The sequence below is a fragment of the Fundulus heteroclitus genome, unplaced genomic scaffold (genome assembly GCF_011125445.2).
Source record: "Fundulus heteroclitus isolate FHET01 unplaced genomic scaffold, MU-UCD_Fhet_4.1 scaffold_46, whole genome shotgun sequence".
In the NCBI taxonomy this organism is placed as follows: Eukaryota; Metazoa; Chordata; class Actinopteri; order Cyprinodontiformes; family Fundulidae; genus Fundulus; species Fundulus heteroclitus.
The window spans coordinates 402,504-420,742 of record NW_023396879.1 but is presented as its reverse complement, the minus strand read 5'-3'; the positions used below and the strand labels follow the sequence as shown (position 1 = coordinate 420,742).

The 18,239-nt window shown below is 49.7% G+C and overlaps 1 protein-coding gene across 7 annotated transcripts in view; it reads right to left on the bottom strand.

Moving 5' to 3' along the window:
* The window catches only part of mast2 (microtubule associated serine/threonine kinase 2), an 80,307-nt gene extending 62,378 nt beyond the window's left edge, over positions 1 to 17,929 (bottom strand). For 6 of the 7 annotated variants that reach the window (XM_036131819.1, XM_036131820.1, XM_036131821.1 and 3 more), the window contains exons 1-3: positions 17,231 to 17,929; positions 5,314 to 5,479; positions 5,032 to 5,222 (exon numbers count right to left, since the gene is read on the bottom strand). In XM_036131819.1, the coding sequence (XP_035987712.1) occupies positions 5,032 to 5,222; positions 5,314 to 5,479; positions 17,231 to 17,311 (438 nt within the window). In that variant the 5' untranslated portion in view covers positions 17,312 to 17,929. The remainder of the gene's footprint in view (positions 1 to 5,031; positions 5,223 to 5,313; positions 5,480 to 17,230) is intronic. The other variant, XM_036131824.1, reaches the window with a different exon arrangement.
* Between the last annotated feature and the right edge of the window lie 310 nt (positions 17,930 to 18,239).

The following is an 18,239-nucleotide window of genomic DNA, read 5'->3' as shown; positions in this document are numbered from 1 at the left end:
GCGTTTCAGGACAAGGCAGCTGCCTGCGCCTGTCAGACAGCACTGAGGGAAGTATAGAGACAGCACTGAGGGAAGTATAGAACACCACAGCAGCTGCCTGTGCCTGTCAGACAGCACTGAGGGAAGTATAGAACCCCACAGCAGCTGCCTGTGCCTGTCAGACAGCACTGAGGGAAGTATAGAAACCCACAGCAGCTGCCTGTGCCTGTCAGACAGCACTGAGGGAAGTATAGAACACCACAGCAGCTGCCTATGCCTGTCAGACAGCACTGAGGGAAGTATAGAAACCCACAGCAGCTGCCTGTGCCTGTCAGACAGCACTGAGGGAAGTATAGAACACCACAGCAGCTGCCTGTGCCTGTCAGACAGCACTGAGGGAAGTATAGAAACCCACAGCAGCTGCCTATGCCTGTCAGACAGCACTGAGGGAAGTATAGAAACCCACAGCAGCTGCCTGCGCCTGTCAGACAGCACTGAGGGAAGTATAGAAACCCACAGCAGCTGCCTGCGCCTGTCAGACAGCACTGAGGGAAGTATAGAAACCCACAGCAGCTGCCAACTATGCCTGTCAGACAGCACTGAGGGAAGTACAGAAACCCACAGCAGCTGCCTGCGCCTGTCAGACAGCACTGAGGGAAGAATAGAAACCCACAGCAGCTAACTGCGCCTGTCAGACAGCACTGAGGGAAGTATAGAAACCCACAACAGCTGCCTATGCCTGTCAGACAGCACTGAGGGAAGTATAGAAACCCACAGCAGCTGCCTGCGCCTGTCAGACAGCACTGAGGGAAGTATAGAAACCCACAGCAGCTGCCTGCGCCTGTCAGACAGCACTGAGGGAATAGGGAGGTCTCACGCAGCTCTAGCAAAGGTAGACATATTGCTGCTTTCACTGTGAAGCTGCTAAATCACCAGAAGCACAGAGAAAAGTCACTAGATTTGTTTCTAGTTGCTTTTTTCAATTAAAGTTGCTGAAAAAGATTTAACGACAGAGTGGCTGAGGTGGAAACACGTCTCTAGTTTATTCTACTGAGAACAGATTCATTCACCAGAAGCTTCACAGCGAGGCAGAGAGAAGCAGACGGCGTTGGTTTTTCAAAATAAAGTAAATTTTAACATTTCATAATATTTTAATTCATTTAAACTCTGATTATGATTAGAATACAGTAGCTCTGCTCTATCATATGCTTTACGTTGTTTTATTCATTGTAAAGGTGAATCAGTTACATGTAGCATAAACCCTGAACAAGGACTAACAGAATCCCTCACTGCTATTGGCCGGTGCAACGCAGCCCACACTCCTGATTGGCCAGTCGGGCCCTTGTGACAACTACTACCCAGGAGCTCCCAGGGCAGGAGAACTGGGAGCAGCAGAACCACAGAACCCGAGTCAGAACCTGCTCAGTTTGGCAGCTTTTCTACGTCTGGCTGGTTCCTTTGTCAGATTTTAGTTTTCCTTCATGTCGCCCAGCTGCCGGTCCAAAGTGAGACCCACCAGTAGATCTGAACCAGAACCAGAACCAGAACCAGAAAGAAGAGCTTCCAGGCAGGCAGAAGACGGATAAACAAGTCTTCTCTGGGTCTCATCATCTCCCTCCACATTTATTCATGCTGCCTGTTTTAGCTCAAGGAGCAAAGCTAACCTAATAAAGCCTTTCCTGGAAAACCAGAGAAGGGCTGGTTCCACTGGGTCTGAGTGCAGGTGATTCCTGGTTTTACAGTAAATAACGCATTAATAAAGCCCTGCTGACGGTTCTGGTTCTGGACAGAATTAATTAGCTGCATCTAGACTGACTGGAATGAAACAGGGATGCAAACGTAGCGAGCGGCTGAACATCTGCGAGGCTGAGAGGAAAGAAAGCTTTTATCAGTCAAGGACGGGCAAACAAAAGTGAAGCGAGGAGGAGAGGAGGAGGAGGAGGAGGAGGAGGAGGAAGAGGAGGAAGAGGAAGCTGCTGATAAGCTCCAGCTGTGGTCCAGACCTCACTGCAGCGTCTCCTCTCAGTTCGCTCGTGGTGAGGAGAAGGAAAGGTTGAGATGTAACCAGACATCAGCTTCATTCTGACGTCACCTCTGAGCTTTAAGCTGCGTTTCATTAGTCTGTTTAAACTTTACTGATTAGATCAGAGGTTCGGTTTCTAAGCAGAGCAGCTGCTCCATCCAACAAACTGCTGCTAGCAGTAAAACTAAGAAAATTCATTAATAAATCGATTTATAATCATTTAAATCATTCACTGGTTCATGTGACGCATCCATGTGGAAAGTATTAATTCAATCTGAACTCATATGTTGATTATAAGGAGAGAACTCAGCCAATCAGAGCCAGGGGGCGGGGCCAGCATCTGATTGGTCGGCGGTTAACGGCTGTCCAGATGAGCCAATCAGCTGCTTGAAACATTAACTATAGTTTACTTCATAGACTGTTGACAGCTTTGATTAACTTTATGTTTTATTTAAACAGTGACATAAATATTTATTAGATAAATTATAATACTGGGATGTTTTACATAAATATTTATTAGATAAATTATAATGGGAGGTTTGGCACTTTTTTGACACAAGCAGATGACAAAAAGTATTTGCAGGAAGAAGTTAAGAGGCGTTGATGTTTAAAATGAGGCTACAGGGTTTTATACGATGTTTAGAGTTTATGGTCTGCAGACTCAGAGTTATGGGGGGGGGGGGGGTTCATGACCTTTGAGGAGAACGCTGATTTAGCTCTTAATGGCATCTTTTATGGTTTTTATCATGACTTTGTAACATTAGGAGAAGCGACCTGTCTCTTTAGTTTTACGATGAAATGATAATTATATTAATGTTATAATTGTGAAAGCGCAGCAGGAGGAATGTTCTGTGGTACCAGCGCCGCCCGCCCACGGCAGAACCCACAGCCGTGTCTGGCTCTGACAGCCGTTTTCCTGCTGCTTAACCAAACATCTGCTGGTGGAACGTCTGACGGAACAGAACCGACGGCAGAACTTAAACCCGACTGATCTGGAGAGAACGAGCTGTCAGAGAAACGCTCCACATGCAGAAAGGATGCAGAGAAGAATATGTAAATGTTTCTGTGGATGGATGCGTCAGGAGCAACGCTCTCCTCCACCTTTCAGCCGTTATTCTGCTCAGCAGGAGTTATTCATCCGTCCATCAGCCTGAATCCTCGTTAATTTACCCCACAGTCCTCTGAGGAGCGCCTGACATCAGCCCGTTCTGGTGCCGTCTCTTTAAATCGGTCATTTTTGTAGTCTGCATGGGGAACTGTGTGAAGAACAACCAAACATTTCCATTTATCCCCTCTGGCATCCTACAGAATTGCGGCAAAAATAATAAAGATGGCGGGTTAGAGAACTTGGCTTTAAAAATAAAATGTATTAGAGAATAAAAGTCAGACCCTAACAGAAGGAAGATGTCTGCAGCTCCTGGACAGACTGCAGTCTCTGCTCTGCCAGACACACAAGCTCACTACAAGACGGCTTTCAGGGCTAAATATGCCCCCCCCCCCCCCATATGGGGACGACAAATCTCTGATACCTACTGAGAACATGGCAGAACAAGCGGTCCTCTCCTCCCTGCCACAGACTGCTGTCATCTGATGAGACGAGCTGCTTTAATGCACCCCCCCCCCCCGCTGTTCTCCACCAACACAGATGCTAATAATATGCTAATCTGAGAGCTTTCCTCTCTGCTGTGCATCAAGCTGCAGCTGAAGGAGAATCGCTTTCATTCGGCTGCAGCCCAGTCCGCTTTATTTATACGACAGAATTCTAACAAAGCGCTGCACGAATAAATAAATATAATATAATATAATATAATATAATATAATATAATATAATATAATATAATATAAAATAATATAATATAATATAAAATAATATAATATAATATAATATAATATAAAATAATATAATATAATATAAAATAATATAATATAATATAATATAATATATAAAACACAGTGAGAGAAGAAGAAGACGAGATAAAACAAAAGGCACTGGATGCACATAAAGAACTCTACATGGTCCCAAAGCCAGAGAGCAGAGGAGACGCTGAGCGGGCCCAGCGGCCCGTTTGGACCCAGAACCAGAGGAGTCCATCAGTCAGGAGCTAAAGCTGGACGTCTCTCTCTCATCAGAGACACGCAGCTCAGCTCTGAGCCTCCGGTCTGACATTCATTAAGATTTCAGCTCAACCGGGTCTGAAAAGATCAGAACTTCTGGACGTTCTTCACTGGGTTTGAAATGTGCCTAAACTGGTTGAAAGTCCAACTGGACCGCCATCCAGCCGCCCGGCCCTCCTTTGTGTCGTGTTAACAGAACCCGACCCAGAGGAGGCCGTCACTGGTTCCCTGGATCCATGAGCTCAGCCTCAGACACTCTGAGCTCATGGTTCTGTCAGAGGTTCTGTCAGAGGTTCTGGGCCAGGCTGAAGGTTCCTCTACTCCCTCATGAAGAGGGAACTAAATCTGGACCTCATCAACAGAGCCGCTGAGACACGAGGTCCAAACTAAGGATCAGAGAGGAGGTGTTCTGTTGGAACAGGAGGGGTCCAAACTTTAACCGGCCGCTTCATGACGAGGTTCTGCTGGGGCGGCGCTGAGGAACCCGATGCTGCTCCAGAACCAACATGGAGCCAGATCAGCAGGTCTGAGTTCTGAGTCAGAACGTTATTAGAGCCTCTGATTGGAGCTGCTGAGGGAAAAGAGCAGTGGAGCTCTGCCGCCCCCTGCTGGTGGCCTGGGGCCACGCAGCGCTGACTCTGCAGCAGCCTGGAGACGACGCCACGGCTGAGCTTTGATCTTTTCTGGATGATAAAAAATAAAAGTTGAAGAACTAAACCTGCATCAGTTCTGCTCTGAAATGGACCAAAAACCTGAGAGATGCAGACAGGAGAGATCTATCCTGTGTGCTGCCAGCAGGGGGCGCAGGCTCCCCAGGATGCTGCCAGGCATCCTGGGGAGCCAGGCAGCTCTGCCCCCCCCCCCCCCCCCCCTCCCCCCACCGTGAAGACGAGCAGAACCCGTCCGGTACTGACCAGTCCGCTGAGCGAGGGCGCAGACTGCCCCAGAACCTGGCTCCTCATCCGCACCAGGTTGCTCCCGTCTCCTCCGGCTCCGGACGGCCACCCGGGGGCCCCGGGGCCCGCCGCCCCCCCGGGGGGGCCCAGCGAGGCGGCCTGGCTGACGCCGGCATGCAGGCTGCAGGACAGCGGCAGCAGCTGCTTTCCTGTGGAGGGACAGGGAGCAGAGTGAGAGCTCACACCAGGAGTGGAACCAGCAACCTCCTGGCCTCCTGGCCTCCTGCGGGAGCGGCTTACCCGTCATGGCCAGGCTGCTGCGGCGGGACCGCCCCTCGTCCTGGCTCAGCTGCCGCTGCAGCTTGGATTTGGTGGCGGCGGAGGCGGCGGGGGCCAGGTCCGGGTTGCTCAGCTTCCTGAAGAGCAGCAGAGGAGGAGGAGGAGGAGGAGGAGCGGCAAACTCCTTCTGCAACGAGAGGAGGCGCATCGCTGTTAGCTGCTGTTAGCCTGACAGTCAGAGAGCCTCCTGCTGCCAGCCGGCTGTCTGAGGCGCTTTAATCTCACAGTTTGACCGTTTCTCTGCTTTTTATCACTGAACAGGTTTCAGCACATTTTATTAAACTTTATAATTTACTGTTGCCCTGATCCCACGCTGGAGCTGCAGCCGCTCCTGCAGGAGGCGCAGCCTGCAGGAGGCGCAGAGGTCTGAGGGAACGAGGTCAGAACCAGGATAGAACGCAGCGGGCGGCTGGAGTTATTGCAACATCAGCTACAGCCTCCATCAGCAGCAACGCATCATGTGCTGAAGCTCAGTTTCCTGGGCTGACCTCATCATCTCTGCATGGTGCAACCCACGCTCCTCCTCCTCTCCTCCTCCTCTGCTCCTCTGCTCCTCCTCTGCTCCTCCTCTGCTCCTCCTCTCCTCCTCTTCTGCTCCTCCTCTGCTCCTCCTCTGCTCTCACGGAGCTTCTGTCCTGCAGAAAATGCGACAGCTAGCAGCGGAAACGCTTCCCTGAGTCAGCAGGGTGGCGTAACGGCGCCGCTGCTGCAGCAGAACCGTCTTCAGGGTCTCATGTCTGAGGAAGACGAGGAGGAGGAGGAGGAGGAGGAGGAGGAGGAGGAGGAGGAGGAGGAGGCCTGGCTGCAGGTCCATGGAGCTGAGGAGGACTGAAGGCTGCAGAGTTGAGGTGCTTCAGCTCCATAACCAGCAGTAAATGCAGATCAACAGGCTGGAAGGAAACGCTGATGCAGCAAAAAAGGCTCAAACCAACTATGGCGCCACCATCCATCACATTTACATTAATCGTAATTTATAAAAAACGTCATTTCTAAATGAGAGGTGTGCAGTGATTGGCCAGGTAACAATTAACGGATCAGACGTCCTCCAGGTGTAAAATGTCTAAAGTGGGCAGAGAGCTGCAGCAGTGACATAATCTAACTTTATTATTTATTTTACAGTTTATATAATCAGAAACTGTCAGCAATCTCTCCACAGCGCTAAGTTCTGCTTTCATTCAGAAACTTTTACTTCATGTTCAACAAAGACTGACGTCCATTTCTACCAGCTTTTCTCTACATTATTAATATTCTGATTAATAATCAGGGCGTTAACGTCGGTATCGGCCGATGTTAGAAATATTTTTACATTTCGTATCGGTCCGATAAGTAGAACCGGGCCGATATTAGCAACCGCTGTTTATTTCCATCTGTGTGTTTCAGAAGGGGGGGGGGGGGGGCTTATGAAGATGACGTACAAACAGCAGCGTGTAAATCTATAACTTACAGTCATTAATTCTGCTAGCATAATTTTTTACGTCACAACAAAATGATGCACAGATAAAGAAAGGAAGCTCCAGGTTCTGGACCGGTCCGATTAGCGCTGGTGCTGCTCAGATGTTCCTCAGACAGCCTGGGCATCTGCAGACGCCCGGCCCTTAAACTAGGAACCGTTCTGGTCCGATACGTTCTGAGTTTAGTTTCTGAACAGAACCGCTTTAGACAACCGCTGAAGGTCCGATTATTACTGGTGCCTGAATGAGCAGCAATGATGAACGGACCCGGTTCTACCGGGCTTCACTCACAGGTTCCTGGGCCGGTGCCGCCTCACTATCAGGACTTTTATCCTGGGTTAGATTCCTTCCTCGGTTCTGTTCTAGCCCAGAGGTTCTGTTCTAGCCCAGAGGTTCTGTTCTAGCCCAGAGGTTCTGTTCTAGACCAGAGGTTCTGTTCTAGTAATGGGTCCTGGGAGGAAGAGGTTCTGTGACCCCTCAGAGAGAACCGCCCGGTTCGGCCCGTATGTGGGCCAAGATACGGCCTCAGCAAGGCGAGGCCCCCAGAGATAAGCCGGGCCGAGCTGAGCTCAGCGGGTCCTCCCAACCGGTCCGGTACCAGCAGAACAGAACACTGAACTGGGTTTTTCCAAACCGACCAGCTCATCTGAGTTCAAGAAGCAGAAAATCCGCCTGTCAGAACCGGACCTCTAAGCTTCTGCCTGGGTCTCCAGTCTCCATGGTGAGGTTCTGATGTCCTGGTTCTGATGTCCTGGTTCTGACCTCCTGGTTTCCCTCTGACATGACGCCGTGTTCCGCCTGCCTTCACACGCACCCAGACCGCTGAAATATGAGCTCCTCACAGCGCCAGAACCGGCCAGAACCAGAACCGACCCGGCCAGCTGCACGCCTTCATCTGCAGACGCTTCAGAACCTGATGCACGGGTCACATCAGCCTGCAGGAAAACAGCTCCAGATACGCCAAGCTGGACCGGGCCGGAGACCAGAACCACCAGAACTGAATGTCAGAACAGGTTTCTGGGCCTCCTCTGCCAACATGACCTTCACGCCGCACCGGGGAGCCAGCTAAACAAACCGGGCCCGGACTACGACCCGGTTGCTGTGGATCCGTTCATTAGAGCGAGGAGGGTTTGGGTCCAAACAGCAGGCAGAACCGGTTCCGCTCCTTCCTCATCCAACCTCAGAACCCAGACAGAACAAAGGCCCAGAAAAAGGTCCGGTTCCTTCCCTTCCCCGCTGACACGGGACAAAACGTTCAAACACACTGACCAACGGTTCTGCTCGGTCCGAAGGCGGCCGTAGGTACCGCTCAGATGCAGCTGCTCAACCCAAATGGACCGACCCGGAGGTCTGCAGACCCGATCCGAGTCTTTCCACAGCAGGAAACATGCCAGAGCCGTATGAACAGAACCTCCTGGTTCTGGGTCGGTGACAGCGGTTCCCCCCAGAACCGGTCTCATGTTAGGGAACAAGCAAAGCGGTCCAGTTTGCTCAACAGAACATCTTAAGAGGCCTGATTTCAAACGAGTAGTTCTGATCAAGTTCTAGAAACTCCAGACCAGGACGCACCGATTCAAAGATCTGGGCCGATACCGATAACCGATAATTACCGATAACCGATAATTACTGATAGCCAATATTTACCGATAATTACTGATAGCCAATATTTACCGATATTTACTGATAACCAATATTTACCGATATTTACTGATAACCAATATTTACCGATATTTACTGATAACCAATATTTACCGATATTTACTGATAACCAATATTTACCGATAACCAATATTTACTGATAACCAATATTTACCGATATTTACTGATAACCGATATTTACTGATAACCGATATTTACTGATAACCAATATTTACCGATATTTACTGATAACCAATATTTACTGATAACCAATATTTACCGATAACCGATATTTACTAATATTTACTAAAAACAGATATTTACTCATAACCGATATTTACCGATAACCGATATTTACTGATAACCAATATTTACCGATATTTACTGATAACGATATTTACTAATATTTACTGATAACCGATATTTACAAACGTTTACTAAAAACAGATATTTACTGATAACCGATATTTACCGATAACCGATATTTACTGATAACCAATATTTACCGATATTTACTGATAACCGATATTTACCCATAACCGATATTTACTGATAACTGATATTTACAGATAACCGATATTTACCGATAACCGATATTTACTGATAACCGATATATTTACCGATAACTGATATTTACTGATAACCGATATTTACCGCTACGTGTCCCCAGCCTCTAGACACAGCTTCTCTGCTCCAGCTAATACCCGGACCGGTACCGACGTGTTGAAACATGACCAACATCGGTCAATACCGATCGTTCACCCCCACGCTGATTGATGACATCATCATCTTGAGACTGGTGTCACACATAGAGCCCCACCAGTACCTGTTGGTCCTCAGGGGTGTTTTTACTTATTGGACCGGTACCGCGGTGGGGAAATAATCGATGCACTGCTGGTCGGTGCCACATCTTCTGAAATAAAACGGACCAGTCAAAGCTCAGCGAGGCAGAATCCTTAAAGCCGCAGGAAATTGTTCTGAAGGTCCAAATTCTTCATGGTTCAGATTGTTAAGCTGACCTGAAGCAAAGCGGGCCGCTCCCTGCTGATACCGGCAGAACCCAGAGCTCAGCCTGCAGGTTGAGGAGGAGCAGGAGGAGCAGGAGGAGCAGGAGGAGCTAAAGGAGCTAAAGGAGAAGGAGGAGCTGAAGGAGCTAATGGAGCAGAAGGAGCTGAAGGAGCAGGAGGAGCAGAAGGAGCTAAAGGAGAAGGAGGAGCAGAAGGAGCAGGAGGAGCTAATGGAGCAGAAGGAGCTAAAGGAGCAGGAGGAGCAGGAGGAGCAGAAGGAGCTGAAGGAGAAGGAGGAGCAGAAGGAGCTAAAGGAGCAGGAGGAGCAGAAGGAGCTAAAGGAGGAGGAGGAGCAGAGGCGGTAACGTCTGGCAGGTCTGAGCTAGTTTCCTTCCAGCTGTGGAGGAGGAGGAGGAGGAGGAGGAGGAGGAGGAGGAGGAAGAGGAGGAGGAGGAGGAGGAAGAGGAGGAGGAGGAGGAGGAAGAGGAGGAGGCGGGTTCTCCTCAGGGAGCGATGAGGTCAGCCACATGTTTAAACCATCATGCGGCTCTGATGACTCGCTCCTCTGACGCTGAGCTGAGGAGCGATCCGGTTCTTTGATAGCGGCGCCAGCTGGAGCCGGACCGGTCTCTGCTGTTCCACCAGAACCAGGTTACGTAACCCGGGTCCGGTTCCCACCCGGTTCCCACGGGTCGCCTGCTGTTCTGCAGGATCAACGTGACGATGAGCTGCTTTCATCATCCACACAGAGACATCCTGAGGTTCCTCTGCAGTTAAATCCTGCAGGCCCGGCCCAAACGGGTCGGATAGGAAGGAACCGGAGGAAAAGCTGCCTGAGGACCTCCTGAACCTGGTGGGTTCCTGCATGCAGAAACAGGTTCTGCAGGTTCTGGCACAGAGTCATGTTCTGGTTCTGGTCAGCAGGAACAGGGGAGCAGCTCAGAGGAGACGCATGGAGCTGAAGCAGGAGGTTCTGGAGGTTCTCCTTCCAGCAGGAGAGACATTATGGGATGTTTAAGCCCAAGACCCATAATGAGACGCCGAACCAGAACCAGGTAGAACCAGACATGATGTTCAGAGTCGGCTTCACAGACAGAACCTCCTGAGAAGCTGGTCCTGACCATCAGAACCAGCAGATCCATGGGTCAGAATGGCCTAGTCAAAGTTCAGGACCCAAAGCTGATGTTACCAGATGTTCTCCAGCCCTCAGACTGAGCTGGTTTTTAAAGAACGAAGCCTTCAGCCTCTAGAGGCTCAAAGCTGGTGGAGAAGAACCGCCTGCAGCCGGAGGAGGTTCTGCTGAGTACTGACCCAGCAGCCGAACAGAAATCCACATTTCATCAGGTCCGTTCTGTGGTACCGCTGATCGGCTTTGGGTTCCAGAAGGACCTGAGCTGACAGCAGAACCGGGGACCAGGTTCCTGAAGGGTTCCAGGCTGAAACATGCAGGATGCAGAAGTGTGTGCAGATAGAAGGAGAACGTTCTGGGTTCCTCGTGAACACGGATCCTCTGCAGCGTGACGTTCTCTCCTAACCAGCAGGTTCAGCTCTCGTTTCCCTCAGCTTTAAATAGAACCTCCGTCAGCGGCGCAGCTACAGGCGCAGCTACAGGCGCAGCTACAGGCGCAGCATGGAGTGGTGTCGCTGCAGCAGTTCCTCAGGCAGAACCGCGTCTGCAGCTGTTCTGACCGGATCCGCTCCTTCCTGCTAATCAGTGCTACAGCGGTTCTTCAAGCTTCCTGAACAGGTGGAGGAGAGGCCAAGATGGCGGCAGCAGAACCGTCTGGGTCAGAACCGTCTGGGTCAGAACCGTCTGGGTCAGAGTTCCCGGTACCTGTTCTCCGGGTTCTGTGACGGTTCTTAGCTGGACTGGATCTAAACGCACGTTTCAGTAGAGGAAGCACCTCAGAACCTCATTACTCGTTATCTGGGTCTCATGAAGGACAAATGGTTCATAACTTCAGAATCTTCATCTTTTTAATTTCTTTTAATCTTCTGAACGTTTTTTAGTTTATTAGCCCAGATAACGTCTAACGAGGCTGGGTTACGGGTCTGGAGGTAAAAAGCTCCGGTACCAAAACCCAGGAACGTTCCCTTCCCATCTGCAGATAAACATCCAGAGGAGGTTCCACGGCGTTAGCAGCAGAACGCTGCAGGTGTCGGCCCGCTCCGCAGGTTCTGGCTGTAGAGCTGCTGCTCATCCGGTACCGGCCCGTAACACGCGCTGAAGCGACCTCCCTGCCTCTGAGCCTGGTCTGCGGTTAGATTCCCCGCAGGCTGAACTGAGCGGGGCGTGTCCCCTGCTGCAGAGAACATGGAGGCGTCTACAGGAAGGAAACCAGATTGATTGCAGCTCAGAGGTCAGAGGTCGTTACCAAAGCTTCAGACGTGATGAAACGCTCCTCCAGTTTTCCCGCCGCAGTCATCCTTCCCGTCTGAAGCGACCAGCAGAGGAACGGCGTCTGGACGCTGCAGCTCGTGCTCCAGAGAGCGGCGCTGATCCGGAGGAGGCCGGATGTTCCTCTGGTTCCAGAGGTCAATGTCCTGAAAAGAGGACAGCAGCGCCTCCAGCCTCCGCCTGTGAGTGGAAACACCACCGGCTTCTCCTCAGGCGCTGCAGACGCCCCGCAGCAGAACCCGGTTCTGTTCAGGCCGGGTCCGACGGGTCGGAGCTTTTATAGCGGGGAGCTTCTGGGCCGTCCTCTGCTTGCACAGCGGGGTCAACGCCCGCCTGCTGGACAACGGTCTGCAGACGTCACCGTTCTGCTGATAACGTCCGTCTCTATTGGTCGGACCTCTTCCCCAGACTGCAGGGTTCTGGGTTTGAATCCCAGCCGGGTCCTCCAGCTTCGTTCCAGAGTCCAACAACAGGACAGTTTAGTCCCTTATTGTCCAGAGGGAGGAGTCTGTCTGTGTGTTGTCCTCTGATGGAGGGACAGCCTGTCCAGGGGGGACGCCGTCTCTCGCCCAGTGACGGCTGACCCACCCAACGCCATCTACCGAGGCCAGCAGGTACAGACTAGAGACGAAATTAGGGGGGGGGCGCGCCACGCAGAGGCAGTGATGGATTTCTCTAATTAAGAACGCTGTGCTGGGACTTTAACGAGCTCAGAGTCTCACGTTTTTCAGCGTTTACTGGATCAAAGTTCAATCTGAGGCAGCGTGAGACTAAATCCTGTTAATCTGCAGCACAGATTCAGATTAAACACATTTCTGTTTGTTACAGCAGGTCAGCACCAAACAGCAGAGGAACGATTCCACGTCATCAGACGGCGTGGCGCTGATGGATGAGGCTCGTCTACGCTGTAATTCTGCCTAATGAGGAATGCGTTATTAGCTCCCTTCATGCAGCACAGGATCCACTGGGGCTGCATTAATCCCCCCCCCCCCCCCCCCGTCCTGCCTGTGCAGCTCTGGGACCAGATCGCTCCCTGAGGCTGTCTGTCCTCACAGACCCGATATGTCCTAGTCCAAGCCCAGCTTCCACTGCCACCACCGCTCTGGTCACAGATCCTGGTTTCAGTCTCCCAGCCGCCAGCACAGCCCAGGAAATCGGCTTTATGTCCCAAAATAATCACATTTATTGACCCAGGAAGAGTTTCACTGTGAAGTGGATGAGAAGAACTCAACAGCTCCAGGTTCCTCAGATAAAACGGCAGAAAGCTCTACGTAGCTTTGCCGATGTCAGCACTATTCAGCGTTTTGCTGTGGACCCAGTTTCATTTCCAGCCTCGACTGCCATCCCATAATGAGCCGTCCTGACTGACTGCAGCAGACGTCACGTCCTCTACGGCGCTAAACTCTGACGATTGGTCGTTTTCACAACAAACCAGATATTTATGTTTAGTCAGTAGATTGTTTTAACCCTGAATGAGTTGTTACGCTTCATTTTTAAATGAATCTGATCCTCTGACTGAGGAACAATATCTTTGAATGTTGGAAAAATGTAAAAAATAAAAAAATAAAAAAACAGTTCAGTTCCACTTTGTGCAAAATAAATGAATATGCTGTGACATTACCAGCATCTGATTATTTTAGCATTTTCATTTTCATCCAGAGAGTTTCTGGATTCCATGAACTATGATGGGAGTAAATGTGCTTTAAAGCGCTCCTGCAGGAGCAGCGGGGTTTTCAGTGGGAGAATCGGCTCAAACATGTGAACGGCTCCACGCTGTGACATGCAGGGTGACTCAGGCGATGAGAACATGGCAGAACGGCCACGCCTGAATCTCCACAGCCTCTGATCCCTCTGAGCTGCAGATCACATCACTGCTAAATTCATCAGAGAGGCTGGAAACCTGACGGCGTGTTCTGAGGTTCAGGCCGGCGGACTGCAGAGCAACAACTCTGGTTCTGCTGATCCTGCAGGAACGTGGAGGCATTTGTTCCTCCTGATCCGCCTCCATCTTCTCTCAGCTTTAACAGCTAAACACGTGATTATTTACAACATGAACAACTTCTTAAGGCCAAGGAGTGGGGACAGTTCAGCCCTCGTAGAGAAATATATCATTTACTGTCACTTCCTTGTTGGTGAAACTGTGGACTGGATAATTAGTAATATAAGTGTTAATATCCTTTGATTCAGTCGCGTAATTATTCTATTATCTTGATTTTGATAGAAATATTACCAGAGAGACACACAAAGGATTATTCAATACTAAAATAAACGAGTTTTAAACAAACCATAACCGCTGCTACTACTAGCCACATTAGCCTGATTGAAAGAATCGTGTCAGAGGACCAGTTGTTGTGTCTACTGTGACGCTAATATTTAAACAGGCAGCGTTAGCTTATGAGTTGTTAGCCGTCATAGCGCTAGCTTGTAGCACTAGCTAGTAGCTAGGGCTGGGCGATAAATCGATTTAATCCATTAATTTGTACAATTTTTCGAGATATAAAATCCAGATATAAATCTGAATTTTATTTTACCAAGGCACTCATTGAGCTTCCATGAAGATAACAGCAAATAAAATAAAAATAAAATCTCAAATTTTATTTTTAGGCCATATCACCCAGCCCTACCAGTGGCGTTAGCTTGTTTCGTTAGCTTGTAGCATTAGCTTGTTTCATTGGCTTGTAGTGTTAGCCTGTAGCATTAGCTTGTTTCATTAGCTTGTAGCGTTAGCTTGTTTCATTGGCTTGTAGTGTTAGCCTGTAGCATTAGCTTGTTTCGTTAGCTTGTTTCATTAGCTTGTAGTGTTAGTTTGTAGCATTAGCTTGTTTCGTTAGCCTGTAGTGCTAACCTGTAGCATTAGCTTGTAGCGTTAGCTTGTAACATTAGCGTCTAGTTAGCGTCTCTGGTTTTAATGACCTGGAGTCACTCCCTGGAGATTAAACTCTGATGGTTTATACCATTATAAAACCTGTAAGATTTATTTAAAGTTGTTTTAAAGGTGATATTAGGCGGTAAAACAGACATGCTGCTCTGAGCTTGCCAGCTTTAGTTTCCAGTGTTACTCTAATGAGACTGGGGGGGGGGGGGGGCACCACAGCCATTTTATTGGTAATCAGCAGCGATAAACATTTATTTCCTTCTGCTTTGGTTTGCAGATCATGACTGACTGTGTCTAGCGTGATCTGAAGTATTTCCCTTCACAAAGGTTTAGTAGCGCTGACCGTAGTGTTGCAGTTTTATTGGGTTGGATTAATTTCCTAAAAACACGTTTTCCCCCTTCAGACAACCAAAGTGTCTTTACCCACAAAATGTCAATTTAATACAGTAAAAAGGCAAAATGCAGGATTCCCAGCAACAGGAGACCAATCAGAGAGAGAGGTGGAGGGAGGAGGACAGTGACTGATTTAAGGAAACAAAGCGCTGGAAGCAGCATTTCTGCTCACACTGATGAATAACCGCTGCAGGACGCGGTCAGAGACGCTGCATTTGTTGGCCAGGGCGCCGTTTAACCAGGCAGGCTGCAGAACCAGGCCGGATCAGAACCACGGCCTCCAGAACCACGGCCTCCAGAACCACGGCCTCCAATCAGCAGCTGCAGAGGCCCCAGCACAGGAAACAGGAGACGGTTTCTGAGCCGCTTCCTCCTGACAAACCGCCGCTGAGATCCCGCCTCGCCTCCCTCAGCAGACAGCGGCCCAACCTGAGACTCCACCTCTGTCTCCAGGTGTTTCCTCTTAAAGGGGAACCGTCGTTTTAAGGCGGTGATGAAGCAAACCCACACTTTCTGGGCAGAACCGGGTCCAAACAGAAGACAGACGGTGAACCAGACATTTGAATGGAAAAAGAAGCATCTGGGCTTTGACTAGGCCACTGCAACACCTGGACGTCTTTCTTTTTCAGCTGCTCTGTTGTGGTTCTGCTGCTGTGTTCTGGGTCATGGTTCTGAAGCGACCCAGTCTGGACAGAGCGTCAGATTTAGTTTGTTGGGCTTTGGTTTCCCTGGCCACAGGGATACCTTGGTGCTAGAACCTTGGTGCTAGAACCACAGCAGCACAGCTCCTCCCTGAGCCTGAGGCCTCCCACCAACCTGGCAACCCGGAGTCTCCCTGCAGGAGGCGCAGAGCGGTGGCTCCTGCTTTCTGCCAGCAGAACCGTCCAATCCGCTTCTTCAAAGATTCACAGAACCGGACTTTTCTGCTTCCAGTCGGGCAACGGAGACTTTGCTGTAGCTCAGCTTCAGAACCGGTTCTGGGCCACAGGAACTCTGGGTTCTCCTGCAGATGCTGCGATGGCGTCTGACGCTGCAGCTGACCTGGTCGCTTCCTGGAGTCGCGTCCAGACGGATTGCAAACGGGTCGGTTCTGGTACCGCGTGAGGAGGCGGATCAAGTCTGACTTGAAGGCCAGACCGGGTCAGGTCCTAAAGCGTCTGACCCGGTCACCTGACCCGCCTGCAGTGTGACTGGGTCCACAGTCGTTAGTAACACAGGGTACTGACCCGGGTCCCTGGCTGTGGCCTCACAGAACCAGCAGCAGAACCAGCAGCAGAACCAGCAGCAGAACCAACAGCAGAACCAGTCATGTATTATCTTAGTTTTTATCTGCGTGACTTTGCACCGGGCCGACTGATGAGAGAAACCAGAACCTGAGGAAGGAACTGCTTCAGCGCCGGTCCGTTTGGACCCATCTCCTCTGAACGCCACCACAGATATCTTCATCTTTTGTTTTCTATGCATGAAACTTTCTTATTAACCATTAAAAGTCAGACAGAAGAGATGGTGGTGGGAGCTTCATCATCATCATCATCACCACCATCATCATCACCATTATCATCATCACCACCATCATCATCACCACCATCATCATCACCACCATCATCATCACCACCATCAACTGCTGCGTTCAGGGTCCGACCCGGGAGCGTCTAAAAATCAATCTTAAAAACCTGGAACACTAATTCAAATTCAGACTTTTCTTTTAATTAAATGCGTATTTTCTCCAATTTTAAGATCCTGTCTCAGAAATTGTTCTTGGGACGCCTAAAAAAAATAAAATCTGGATATAAACTAAAATCTTAAAATTCACACTCAGGTCCAAAAAACTGGATCTGGAATTTTATGATACTAAATTATATAAAAATTGTTTTGAAATCCTTCAGATATTTAGCATTTAGCGAGCTAAATATATTAAAATGCGTTTTTACTAAGGATATTTGAGAATTACATTTTAAAAAGCCAGAATAGAAGACGTTAGTACTAACTGAGACCCATCTAATGGGCGATCTCCGCCCTGGGTGCGGACTGGCAGGCTCCGCATTTTTCGCCCTGGGTGCGGACTGGCAGGCTGAGGCTCAATGTTACCTGACAACAGGGCGCCTGAACGACTCACCTCGTCTTTCTGCTCCTCTCCGCTGTCCTGCTGCTCCAGACTGCTCAGCTTCCTCTTGTTTTTATTCTCCATCTTCTTCATCTCCTCTTCAAAGACTTAAAAACGCCGGTAATATAAAAGAAAAAGTCCCGTTACCGGGCTTTGTGTGGCAGGTATCCCTCCTCAGGAGGAGCAGCAAACTGCCGGAATAAAACTCATCTCCTCCGGACTCAGTGCGGAGAGCTACGGCTGCTCCGGGAGGCTCCTCCAGCCCGCCATGCCCGCTCAGCAGCCGCCGGACCCCGGCTCCACATCTGGGGTGTCTCCTTGAAGACAGTAACCGGGGGGAACCGGACCGGTTCACGCGTGTAATCCAACGGTGGGAGGTGAAAAATATCAATTCCCGCTCAACGGCGCTAACCCGCTGGTTAGTCGGTTGACCTGCTAGTCAGTCGGTTGACCCGGGGCAGCTAACTAGTCGAGCCGCCTGCTAACGTCTACCTGCCCGGAGCGACCGGAACCTGGGGATCGGCAGTCCGTCCCTAACGGACGGGGTTCGGGGCGGCGGCTGTTCCGCCGGTGTCTGTCCTCCCGGGAGGGCCTTCCACCCCCCGGATAAACCCCGAGCTCAGCGATGAGGCGCCGCTTGATCTCTCCGAGGAGCTGCGGCGGTTCGGCTCGCTGCGGTTCTGTTTCCTGACTGTCGGTCTGCGGCTCAGAGCGAGCGGCGTCAAGCTAACGGAAGGAAGTGAAGGCATTTCCGGTGCGCGGTTACCAAAATAAAAGGGCTTTTCCTCACATCTCTCTGGTTCTCTCTGTTTTTTTAAGTTGGAACTACAAATGTTTACTTTTATCATAGTTATACAAGTAATAATAATAATAATAATAATAATAATAATAATAATAATAATAATAATAATTAATAATTATATTGTATTTATGTAATTAGTTGTAGTAGAAGTAAGCATGGTTTCTGACTAAAGTTTGGTATATCAAGTTTCAAAACAAGAACACAAGCTAAATTTTATAA